This window comes from Chanodichthys erythropterus, chromosome 19 (genome assembly GCF_024489055.1).
Source record: "Chanodichthys erythropterus isolate Z2021 chromosome 19, ASM2448905v1, whole genome shotgun sequence".
NCBI classification, from domain to species: domain Eukaryota; kingdom Metazoa; phylum Chordata; class Actinopteri; order Cypriniformes; family Xenocyprididae; genus Chanodichthys; species Chanodichthys erythropterus.
Window position 1 is genome coordinate 17,969,498 of NC_090239.1, and position 13,544 is coordinate 17,983,041.

A 13,544-nucleotide genomic window follows, 5' to 3' on the forward strand; every position below is an offset into this window, starting at 1 on the left:
TTTAATAAAAGTCTTACATCATTTCATGCAGCAGCTGCTGCACTTAAATTCCCTGAGAGGCAGAGACCTTTTCATTGCTTTATTAATGTAATATCATTAATATACTCTGAACATCTGAGTGCCTCCTTTCCAGTTTTGGGATATTTATAGTCCTTGGCAGGAGCAGGTATCACAGAGCGAAAAAGTGAGTGTGCTCCACTGAGATATACTGTATAGGAGGCGTTTGAGGCCAGGGGGGATTATTTGTCAGGAGTAAAACACAGGGAGTATTTATCTATCAAAAGGCTCAATTCTGTTTTTTCCTCTGCAGGCCTGATAGAAAAATGGCCACAATAACCATGAGCGCTTGCTGTTGGAACTTTCTGCCTCTCGTTATCTTTTTATTAGCCATCTGTGAGGTACCAAGATAAAATACTAGAATCACGGGCTGTGTTTTTCTTCACACCAGGGTTAAAACAAGAGGTATGCTTCATTGATTGTGATATAATTAAACCAAAAGGTGGTGTGGGGGGAATCGATGAAGTTTTCGCTCTCTGACGGCAACGAAGTCCACAGCAAATCACTGCAGTGTTTCTCGAACCAGGTTCAGCCTCAAACACTCATTAGAAATCATCTCACCAACAAAAATGTGATGGGTTTTAAATCAGCTGATTCCAGTCAAAAATAAATCACTTCTAAATGGCTCCACACCAAAGTTTTTTGGAGAAAAATGCTTAAGTAAAAGAAATTAATTTTATATGGGCAGCCACAGTGAAGAAATAGAAAAATATTTACAAAAAAATAACTTTCCAAACACATTTATTGGGCCAATAACATTAATCAAACACAGTGTATGACCATTGTAAACAATGAAACAGAAAAAAGGCATCAGCTCTGCTCCAGAAAGTGCGCCAAGCGTAAAATATTCAATTTTTTTTAAATTTATTTTCCCTCTGATATTTTTTTTAACTGTTTATTTGTATCTTTACATATTCATTTTCAGCATGAATAATTATATTTACAAGGCCAAGACACTTTTTTTTTTTTTTTTCACAGACAACATCACCCCATAGTCTTCTTTATGATGGTTTTTGTCTTGACAATAAACCTGCAAGGCTGCCTCTCCCTCCTCTCCACAGCGTGAGCGAGAATAAAGATTGAGAATGCAGTTATGTTTCAAGGATGTCTCTGCATTGGTAGGGTGGTTCAATGTCCTGTCCCTTTTTCCCAGATTGGTAGCAAGTTGTCCATATATACAAAGGCTAAAAACATTCAGTTCCATTTGTGAAGAGCCTATGAAATAAATGTTATATTTTTTTAGTATTTTTTTCCCCCCCAAAAAAGGTATCAAAACATTTGTGTAGTTATAACTGTATGTCACTAGTTTTGATTGGATGTATGAAATTGGATCTCTTTGCCAACAGTGCAAAGTCTCTTCTTGCTGGGGTTTTTGTTTTTTTTTTTCTTTACAATGCCCTGACTTTATTTGGCAGGACATATGTCAGTCTTCATTCTGCACTTATCCATGAGCACTTCTCTTCGTTCTCTTCCATGTAGTTAGTGTTCTTGGGCTGGTCCGCATGCTGGCTCTATTTCAGCAGCCATTCATTCACTGTATGGGGAAAAATAATAATTATTATAACGTTCTTCACTCCTTATGATGACTTAGAATGAAGTGTGATCAAATCAACAATTTTCAAATAGCCCTTAAGTGCCCTGTATTAGGTGAAATGAAGAGACTTGATTGCTTTATGTGATAAGTATATTTAATTTAAGCATTTATTCACGTATAAACATTCATTGTATACATCAGTTACGGTAAACAGAAGCTCAGTCATGCTTGCTTGACGTACAGTATGAGAACCAATGAGGTCATTCTCGCGTTACGCAGCGCATTTGGGTTTCTGCAAGGACCAATGAGGTTAGTTCTTACTAGGAGTGGGAATCGCAGGGTACCTCACGATACGATCACAATATAGCAATTCTGCGATAATCAATATATTGCTAGAAAATCCTATAATGATACATCACGATATCTAACTAATCGTTTGTTAAGCCTCTGCAACTTTCACTTTCACATGCGGCAGTTTGCGCGTCAGCTTGTTGAAGAGATACTCTGTTGTTCATCTGCAGCGATGCATGATGCAATAGCGCTGTCATATCTGACTCTCACACGCTTCAGTTTTAGTGTTTTTGGGAGAAGTAAACTTTACACTTGAGGTTTCAACAACCAAATGCATTTAGACTGATGCGTAGACAGTTTTGACTGGAATGCGTCCCAGACCACCTCCTGAAGTGGTCTGAGCGATCGGATTTAAATCCGTCTCAAATGTGTTTTGGAGGGCATTTAGACCTGGTCTTTTCACGATCGGATAGCTATCCGATCAAAGAAAATGCATGAAGTGACCAGGTGCAAACAGACCCTTTGTCGTTCTTCACTGAGAGCTTACACAGATATACACAGGCGTTCAAAAGCAGGTGTCTATCAGCAGATCCCTAATATATGCTTTCAAACACTCCCTTGTATATCTAATCGCTCAGTGAAGAACGTCAAAGATGTCTACGTTTGTCACATCAATGGTATAAAAGTGCATCAAGACTTTGAACTTAAACGTGGCTGAGGCATCTATTTTACTCACACTGCTGTATGCCATCCTGTTAAAAACCTCTTTTCCTTAAGTTAACTAGCCTATGTTCATGTTCCCCCTCATTCATGTGTTGAGCAACGCTTTGAGCAGAGAAATCTAGTTATAGCTCTTTATTAATTAAAATATCGATATTTGGTGCAGCTATACAATTCTCATATCACACCAAGGAGGACAACTATATTTTTTCCCACCCCTAGTTCTTATACATCAAGCCGGTATGGTTCAGTTTGTTCGCTGATCAGTGTTTATATGTAAATATTATAAAAGCATAAATTCAATATGTTGATCATGTAAAGCGATCGAGTCTCTTCAGAAAATTTGGATTAAACTGCTCAATACATATAAGTTTTACAATCTTTTTATGAACTTTTTGAAGTGCCAAAGTGGTAGTTGCGTATAGTCAATGGAAGGACAAATCTCTGATTTAATTAAAATATCTTCATTTGTCTTTTGAAGATTAAGTCTTACAGGTTTGGAAGGACTTTAAGGTGAGTAAATGACAGTTTTTTTTTAAGTGAAGTAGCCCTTTATAAGGGCTATGAAAACGCACACAGTGAATATTTATTTAGACTATAATATAGAATGTACATGTAGAATTTTAAACCTATTTACACTACTGTTGGACTATATTTAATGACCAACAATAAATATTTGAGCAAAATGTATATTTTAGGCAATTATTTCACGCTCATTCACTGAAGTCTGTTAAGTTTAACGGAGACTCGCTTGCTGTTAGCACAAGCCTTAATGCAGAACGTAAATTCAGACTTTTACACGCAAGATATTGGTACTTAGTTTGAAATGCTTAATACAAAGCATGTCTCATGTTTAGGACAACTTGGATTGTGCATTTTTCCTACATCACGTTTGAAAATATTTCGATATATCTTATGAAGTCAATATGTCACCCAGGCACAACTGAAATAGTCACGAATGCTCAAGGAGCCAACACACACGGTATTAATAACCAAAGATGTGTGAACTTTTGAACAGAATTATTAGTTTAAATTCATTATTTTGTGTAGTGGAATATAGGTAAATCTGTTGAGCAGTGCTAAACAACATACAAAATAATGTCTTGCTATTTTTTCTAGTTCTAGCTCCTGTTCTGTAAGACTCTATAACACTGTGTTCATGTTCATTGTGTAGTTTCCCAGAATGACAATTTTCTCTTGCACTCTTGAATATCGCCACCTCAAGCTAAAATTTAACATTCAATTAGCCTGCAGACACCTCACTGTGCTTGCAACAAAAGAATATGTCTCCCTGGTTAAGATACATGACCTCAGATGCCTAACCAACACTAATTAAATGCCTCTATCCATTCTTTCTCCTCCAAGATATTTACATCTTTTTAACAACTCAAATGTAATAAATGGAAGGAACCCTTTTTGTATCGCTCATTTACCGGCCAGGGTGGTAAATTCAACCTCTCAAACAAATGCTGCACGACTCCGATTTATCAGTTCACTGCCGTATCAAGAGTACAAGAGAATTCTCCATAATAAAATGTTGTGATAAAACACTTTTCTTTTCCTTGTTCATGATGCTTTGTGCTTCTACCAGAATGCCTGAGATATTGTTGAGAATCGTTTCAGCACTAAAGACATCTTAAGATGCTTTACTGAGACTTCTAAACCTCTTAAACAAGCTTAGTCAATAAATGATGCATGGTCAAGAGGAGATTACCAATGATTATCTGAACAGGAGGACAGGAGTTACCGGCAAGTTTATTTTCTATATTACACTGATTTTCTGTATACATGACATATTTAAGGAAATGGGTAATTATATGGTTGTTTTGAGGGTAAATATTGCTTGTAAGCTACTGAATTATTCATTTCATTTATCTAATAAGTTCAGAGTTCTTGTTTAAGTGCTCATGTTCTTGAGTGTTGTATAACAGTAATACATAGCTCAATACGTTTAATAATAAGCTATCTGGTTGCCTACTAACAGTTTTAAGGTGTTGCAATTATTTCTTTTGAATAAACAAACATAGCTACTGCCTTTACCAAACACTAAATGTCACAAATGTGTAAAAGTGAGATGAAAAGTGAAGAGAATAAAAAGTCTTTGAGTCTTAAAGTTTTGATGCACCTTTTCAGTGGTGACCTGGAAACTAAACTAACTTTTACCGAATAACTTCAGTGAACTTGTTCATTATGACCAAAAATGTTATACTGCTTTGGAGTCAGTTTTGTTCTGGAGAAGTAAATGATGAAAGCTGTAGAAATGCTTTTAGTTTTGTCTCTAATTCAAAGCGGGCTGAGAGATCACAGGGAGAAGTACAGAGACACTGACCTCGGTACTGCAGCTTTTGTGCCCTGTTGTTGGGGCAGTCCTTGCCCTGCATGCTGAAGTTGATGTTGGTGCGGATACAGCGGTTGTTCAGAGGCTGTACTGGGCGCACGTTGTCACTCATGCTGAGGAATATCTGCGAGGGCTGGTTCTGACTTAGCAGTCGCATGGAGTGCATCTGTAAGGATGACACCGATGGAGCAAACGTTTTATTTTGACTCACTGATGGCAGGTCACACAATTATCGCACAATCAATCTAATCCCAACAGACCCGCATCAAAAAGCAACAAGGGAGCTATGTGAGAGTGCTATTCATCAACACATTATATTGAATATCATCAAAATAGTATATCTGCAGTGTCAAAAGTGACGCATTCTGCCATTTCATTAGCTGAATCTATAAATAATTCTAGATCAAGTACATAACACAGATTTATTTGATTCTATTTTTTATTTACTTGCTATTTTGAAGTTAAGGATTTTCTAAAACATCTTGTTGCAGCTTTTCTATTATAATAATCTGCTTTTTTAAAGTCAAGCAGACCATCAAGCAGTCCCATGGATGACATGGATTAATGCAATTTTTTTAAGTTTAAAAAAAGCTTTACAGTGAAAAATGGTTTTGTTGTTAGGTCTCATTCGCCCTATTCCCAGTATGCATATGTACATGAATATTTAATATGGTTGCATTGTGTGAATGTTTGCCAGGTTCATTTATATTGTTGTTGTCTTGTGATGTCTAGATGAGTTTGTTTCTTTACTTAAAATTATCAGGTAGTTGTTACTTTTGTTGAGGTTTGTGTGGCACTTAAGCTAAGTTTAAGAAAACAAGGATTTCTAATGGAAAACATTAGATAGATTCGATATTGAACAACCATGTAAATATAGGGAACTATATGCATAGATCTTAAAGTAAAAAATACTTCATACAACGTCTTAGAATTATTTAAGGGGTTCAACCAAAAAATTCTGTCATTGTCATTCTAAAAGTGTTAGCTGCATAGACTGTCAATGGAGGGACAAATGTTTCAGATTTATTCCAAAATATCTTCATTTATGTTCTGAAGATGAACTAAAGTCTTATGGGTTTGGAATGACATGAGGGTGAGTAATTAATTTTTGGGTGAACTCACTCTTTGATTTAATAGGAAATTATTACAGTGATGGCAGCATAATTTTGTGAATGAATTTTTTATTTTACAGTGTGTTAAATTAACCTGCATCTTTGTGACATATATTGGCTTGTTCATCAGAATCCACGTTGCGGTCTCGTAGCACGGTGGGATTGTCATGGACCCTTCATAAGTGATAAAACTTGCTGTCTCTGGATAGACCTCCTCGATGTTTAGCCCCGAGAGAAGGTATGCGTCATCTACACAAACACAAAAAAGAAACACATGATAAAGTGATGTTTCTTAGCCATTAAAACTCATCTAGAGAGCCAATTCACAAACATGAATTTGTCATTTAAATAAGCCAAGTCTTCATCCAAACCCAAAATTCTATATATTAAATAACAAAAGAATGTAGAAAGCAACAATGGTCTTTATCTTTGCTTGTCAACAACTGTTTTCAGTATTTATGCTTTTCCTTTGATTTGTTGGATGAATGGTGACAGCGCATGTTATTTTGACTTCACAATAGTGGCCCGACATGAGATAATGCGGCACTGAATTTATGAGGAACAGCAATATTGAACCCACCTTCCACTGACAACAGACAAGTAATAGGTTCCGACTCACATCAGCCAGAGGAAATAGTTTGTTATTCTCCCTCCATCCCATTGATTACCACTCTATCTCTATCTCCCCACATGTTTGCAATTCCGCCAGCGTCATTGCGCAGAACTTTGATAGCTTTGGTGGCATAAATAATTCCTTTTAGCTATGGAGGAGGGGGGGATACGTTTGAAAAATACATGTACTAGCTCCACTGCCGGTGCAGCGAGGGCTGGTAGTAGTGAGTTTCCGAAGATTCAACCGGGAACGGAGCGGGAGGCCAGAGAGGCAGAGTTGGGGGGCTCTGACAGCTGTCAAAGCCCACGCTCCCCTGCCCTCCCCCTGGCAGTGCTGTCGAGTCCTCCCTGAGCTCAGCTAGCCTGTGTTCATGCACCGCTGCGGCCTGGGAGACACTCACCAGCCACTGGGGCTCAGAACATTTTATCTATTCATCCACTCTTTCCCCACCCCTATTAATTCAATTATGAAGGCCTTTTTTCAAAAGTCCCTCTGGTGAGTTAAAGGATAATGCCACGGAACATTTCCACTACACTGCATGTCAGTGTCGGCCATGAAATATTCCCAAACTAGAAAGTGGTCTGAGTTCTCAAGGATGAATACATTTGTCTTGTGCCTTAAAACTGCTGCTGTCAGTCAATAATTAGCATGATGTTTTAGCATGAATTACAATTTCTAGAACAGTAGGCAAAGAATCTCAACACACAATTTCCAGCTACAAGCTATTTGTTTGTCCACAACAAATGCAGAAATAGGGTGTAACACTACACAGAAGTTTCTCTCTGTTTGCAATTTCTTTCTGAATGCCCTGCAGCTGAACAGCATAAAACGCTACAAGCGGACTAGTGAATAGATGAGTTTTCCTGTTCAGCATGATGCTTAATGTTCCCAAGTCCCATTTTGACATCTGTTAGGAACCACCTTTTGCAATAATTGTAATATTTTAAAATAAATCACTTGTGTTTACCACAGACCTGATTTCAGGAATTAAATGAAAAACCCATTCATAAAACCCATTGACTTCGGGACAATTGATCTGGAAGATTAAAAATGCTAACTCATGTCCGGGTTTTGGGACTCATTCTTGCAGCGTTCTATCCTTTTCCATGCTTGATGTTTAATATGCACGAGGAGCGATACTTTGTCCAATTTTATTGTTGAGGGCGGGTACCCGGCACAACAAAAGGCAGTGAATCTTGTTGCAATGTTCAGTTAGGACAAAAATAATTGCTTGTTCCTTTGTCTGGATAGGACACAAAGCAAGAGTATAAAATTGTATGTGTTCAGACAGGCAGCAAAAGGTACATTTTTGGTGTGTCTGAGTCAAACGAGTTTATTTTTTGCATTCTGAATTGCCAGACGAGAGATGTTTACAAATACTTTTTTTTTTAAATTACTACCTTTAATTCAGCAAGGAAGTAACCGTAAAGACTTTTATACTGTTATTAAAGATTTCTCTCTTTTTTTTTTTTTTTTTTCCTTTTCAAAGAACCCTGACAAAAATGTATCAAGGTTTCCACAAAGACATTAAGGGATAGTTCACCCAAAAATGAAAATTATCCCATGATTTACTCATCCTCAAGCCATCCTAGTTTTGTATGACTATCTTCTTTCAGACGAATACAATCAGGAATATATTTTAAAATCCTTAGTCCTCCAAGGTTTATAATGGTTGTGAATAGGGGGCTGCGTTTTGAAGCCAAAAATAATCCATTTATCCATTAAAAAAAAAAAAAAAAATCCATACAACTCCAGGGGGTTAATAAAGGTCTTCTAAAGTGAAGTGATGCATTTTTGTTAGAAAAATATCCATATTTTAAATTCAAATAACTAGCTTCCGGCGGATCACTGTGCAGCCGAAGAGTATCCTTTGACCTGACGCACAACATAATGATGAACGTGGAGGCGCAGAGGATAGAGCAACACAAATCACCGGTCTCAGATAAGTCTAAAATGATTTTTTTTTTTAAAGAGAAATGTTTTTGAGGAGGATCAGAGGATTTTGATATAAGAGAAGAGGAGCTTAAATTTGTTGCACAGCCCTATTTGATTGAACCAAGAGAGGCGTCTAAGCTTACAATAATCCTACATCCTGTGTCATGCATCGTGTCAGAGTATTACTCATTTGGCGCATGTCAACTTGCGCATTCTGCGTATGGTTGTCCGCCAGAAGCTACAGTGCTTGGAGTAAATGAGTACACCCATTTTAAATAATCTCAATGAACACTCAATTTCCGAAATGTTGACAAGACTAAGTTTTATATAACATCTGTTTAACTTATAACATGAAAGTAAGGTTAATAATATAGCTTAGTAAAACTGAACGCTGGAGCAAAGCTAAATTTTAGACTACAAATGTCTAAATTTAACAAGAATTCAACCACAGGTGTCCAGCAGACACCTATAAAACGGTGTTAAAACCCCTTCCCATTTCATACTGTCAGCAATGGCACCACATGGAAGAGAAATGTCACAAGACCTGAGAAAGAAAATTTCTTTACACCAGGAAGGTGAAGGCTACAAGAAGATCAGCAAAGCTTTACTTATCAGTCAGAATACTGTAGCAAAAGTGGTACAAAAAAGATGGAACTGCAACCATCTCACAGAGACGTCCAGGTCGTCCACGGAAGTTAACACCTCGACAGGAGCGTCTTCTGATGAGAAGGGCTGAAGAAAATCGCCATGCAAGTTCACTGCAGTTATCTAAAGAAGTAGAAAGCCAAACTGGGTGACTATTTCCTGTGACAATACGGCGTACACTGTAGAGGAATGGCATGCATGGGTGCCGTCCACGAAAAGCCTTTCCTAAATCCCAGGCACAAAAAAGCCTGCCTACAGTTTGCCAGGGCCCATGCTGACAAAGATAGGTCTCTATACTCTGGAGTGATGAGACCAAGATAAATGTTTTTGGAACTAATTGCTTCAAAACTGTATGGCATCGCAAAGGTGAGGAATACAAAGAAAAATGCATGGTGCCTACAGTGAAACATGGTGTTGGCAGTGTCTTTATGTGGGGCTTCATGAGTGCTGCTGGTGTCGGGGAGCTGCATTTCATTGATGGCATCATGAATTCACAGATGTACTGCTCTATACTGAAAGAGAAGATGCTACCATCACTCCATGCTCTTGGTCGTCGTGCACTTTTTTTCAACATGACAATGATCCTAAACACACACATCTAAGGCCACTGTTGGATTTCTGAAGAAGAACAAGGTGAAAGTGATTTAGTGGCTCCTGATCTGAATCCAATCGAACAACTATGGGGAGTTCTGAAGAGACAAGTTGAGCATCTCTCTCCATCCAGCATTCAGTCTCTAAAAGAGGTCATTCTTAAAGAATGGAAAAAGATGTTGAAAAAATATTGCCAACTTGTTCATCATGCCTAGAAGACTTTGTATGGCCTCCTTGATTTTTAGTGACAGCACCAAGTACTAGATGTAGTAGTTTTTGTTGTGGGGTGTACTCACTTTTGCATCAACCTAATTTGAGTAAAACTGAAAAATGTTTTATCATTAAGTTTACTTTCATGTTAAACAGATGTTATATTAAACTTAGTCTTGTCAACATTTTGGAAATTGTTTTTGTGTTCATTGAGATATTGTTTAAAATATTTTTCAAAGGGGGTGTACTCTTTTACGCTGAGCACTGTAGTTATTTGAATTTATCAAGTTTTAAATATGGATATTTTCTTACAAAAACGCATTGCTTTGCTTCAGAAGGCATTTATTAACTGGAGTTAACCCTGGAGTCGTATGGATTACTTTTGTTTTTTTATGGATGGATGCATTATTTTTGGCTTCAAAACACAGCCCCCCCATTCACAACTATTATACTGTAAACCTTAGAGGACTAATGATATTTTTAAATATATCTCCGATTGTGTTCGTCTGAAAGAAGATAGTCATATGCACCTAGCATGGCTTGAGGGTGAGTAAATCATGGGATAATTCTCATTTTTGGAAAATGATCCCTTTAAAAAGCTGTTTTCATAACAATAAGAAATGTTTCTTGATCACCAAATCAGCATATTAGAATGATTTCTGAAGGATCACGTGACACTTAAGACTAGAGTAATAGATGCTGGAAATTTAGCTTTGCTATCACAGGAATAAATAAAAAAACAAACAAAAAACATAGAAAGTTGTTTTAAATGGCACTGATATTGCACTAATATATGCTTTTTTGATCAAATAAATGCAGTCTGGTGAGCACAAGAGGCTTCTTTCAAAAACAAAAATCATACCGACCCCTAACTAGTAGTGAATGTGGTTTAAAATATTAATAGGTATTACACTGAGTGGTCAGATCTGATTTCAAGTATGAATGTGACGTATGTACTCCGCACATAATTGTCTAAATACACTTAAATGAAGTGTTTATGTAATATTGACTATGTAGTGAATAGCTAATGAGTAAACGAGTCAGCAGTGTTGGACACAGTATATGCATGAATGCAAAGCATGCCTCTGTTGTTTATTTTCTCATGCGTCTCATGAGTCAGAACTGCCACAAGATGTGAAACAGAAGCAGAGGCAAAAGTTTTCCCCGCCAACATCTACTCTCAGATCTCACGGTGAAGCTTATATCATAACGCCAGCAACCGTTGAAGGTTGATACTGAATACACTGCCTGAACAATCAGATTTCATCACTTGCAAAATTTCAATACTATCGATCACATCTAAAAAAACAAACAAATCTTTTAGTGTCAAATGGTCAACAATATATTTCCCCACTTACTCTTATATGTTATTCTTGTGATGGTGTCTCTGTTCAACATCCGATTCAGAAATGAATTTGAAGTCTCGGATATCTGAAATGGAACAGATGTCAAGATGGGAAGGGTAGAACAGATGAGAAGGACAGAGTGATAGACAGCAGAGAAAAAAAAAGAGAAAAGAGGAGAAGGCAGGGGAAAAGAGGGTAAAGAGAAACAGATTATTAGTGACAACTTTATTTATAAATTGCAAACATCATGGCAATTATTTCTAAACAAAGCAACAAATATCTCAGGGGAAGTAAATCTCCCAGTCATTCAGTTTAGAATGTAAAGACCATAGACTGTAAAAAAAGATGGATGACGCAACACCGCTTCCTTCCATTGTAATGAACTGAATGTAAAACGTACGATGATGGGTGTTGACATGTTACGCAAAAACGTCAGTTTGGAGCCTGGGCATGCGCAGAAGGAAGCGGTATCAAACTTCCGCCCAGACTGCGTTATCATTGATGTATTTTAAATAGGCTATATAAATTATACACAATTTAAAATTCTACCTACAAAATAATAAGCTATTCTGTTTCTAGAGCAATAATATTTTTGAAACCGCAAATTCAGTAGATAAACTCAATAATATGCCACTAGAAACAACTCTAAAGTTAAACTAACTTTACAGGAGATCGATTGCTGTAGACAGTGCTTTATAATTAATTAGAGTAGGCTATCATTAGTTTATACCCATAAAAATAATTAGTAACTGCCAGATAACAATCACCTGCTTTTTCCCGACATGGTAAACGTTAGCCGTGTTATCTTAATATTTATTAATTAGCTTATAAAGCCCACATTTAATGTTACTGAAAAAAGTTGAGTGATCCATCAGATCCTGTTGGTCAGATTGTAGCGCTGAACAACTCATTTTGTCAGTGTGAAATAACACAGAAATCAAACATTAATCGTTAGTTATATTTCTTCAATCTCCCCTCGAAGCGTAGACAGTCCTCAGAGAATCATAACTACATGCCCCGTTTCTATAGCATTAAATTGCTAATTTATCTGAAGTAATTACTAATAGTAGTAACAAATTTTTTTTTGACTTATTCCCATTTGTTTGCATTGAGAGGGCGAGGTTTATGACCTGTACTGCATCCAGCCACCAGGGGGCGATCAAAGAGACACACCCGGTAAAGACTGAGGTGTTAGCAACACGTCTCTTGAAATTTACTCAAGGTGCCGAAAGTGTTTACTGCATTCAAATGCATCAGGATGAACCCAACGGTGTTCTGTAATTAAATGACACCTGATAGAATCACTTATGACACACTGATGTGTTTTCAATAAACTACAGATGAGCTCTTCAAAAACTGCTTTTAGAAAGTATTAAGAGCAAAAACTGAGCCAACGAGAAACATGGTTACCACTCCACTTTAGTTGCTAATTGAAACACTTTCAATCTGAATGATTACAAGAAATGTGCCTCGTCACTACAACACAAATTGCTTCACTTTTGACCTCCTCATTGAGTGAACAGTGAAGTCTGAGGCTTAAATGTCTTAGTCACATCATTTTGAGACTTTCTGTGATATAACCCTGGGCTGCAGCTAGCCATTATCTCTTCCAAGAAATAATTAGGGTTGCCTACACAGCGTCTGAAAAAAAAAGAAAAAAAAAAAGAAAGAATAGCTTTTACTATCCCTCACGATTAATGTTTTTACCTTGCTAAGAATACTGCATTTGCTAACAAATTTGCACTCCATACAAATAGCTGTTTATACCACAAACAAAATGGCTGTCTTTTCCTCAGCCTCCTCCATTTTGTGTCTGTCCCACTCATCATGGTGCATTTTCTTGGGATTCTTTGTATCAAACTCTTAGACTCATATGGGAGTCCCTCCTGGAGGTGTGACAACATAACAGGGAACACAGCACAGGGTACCTCAGAAAATGGCTTTGGGAATGACTCATGCCACAGAGACAACAAGTGCAAGAAAATAGGAGTGAATTATCAATGTTCTCAGTCAGATCACTGAAACAGGAGGACAGTGACTGCAGTATAGTCTATATGAACTGCATAAAACTAAAGTTTTTCCTAGCTTCATATTGATAATATCCCATATAAATTTGTCAACTTTGATACTTTAGTATAAATTCTTAAAACAA

General features: G+C 37.1%; 1 protein-coding gene across 1 annotated transcript in view; it reads right to left on the bottom strand.

The window, feature by feature from the left end:
• Positions 1 to 879: 879 nt before the first annotated feature.
• The window catches only part of ca10a (carbonic anhydrase Xa), a 207,442-nt gene continuing 194,777 nt past the window's right edge, over positions 880 to 13,544 (bottom strand). The window contains exons 6-9 of the mRNA XM_067369943.1: positions 11,405 to 11,477; positions 6,147 to 6,301; positions 4,932 to 5,106; positions 880 to 1,591 (exon numbers count right to left, since the gene is read on the bottom strand). Coding sequence (XP_067226044.1) covers positions 1,569 to 1,591; positions 4,932 to 5,106; positions 6,147 to 6,301; positions 11,405 to 11,477 — 426 coding nt within the window. The 3' untranslated portion in view covers positions 880 to 1,568. The remainder of the gene's footprint in view (positions 1,592 to 4,931; positions 5,107 to 6,146; positions 6,302 to 11,404; positions 11,478 to 13,544) is intronic.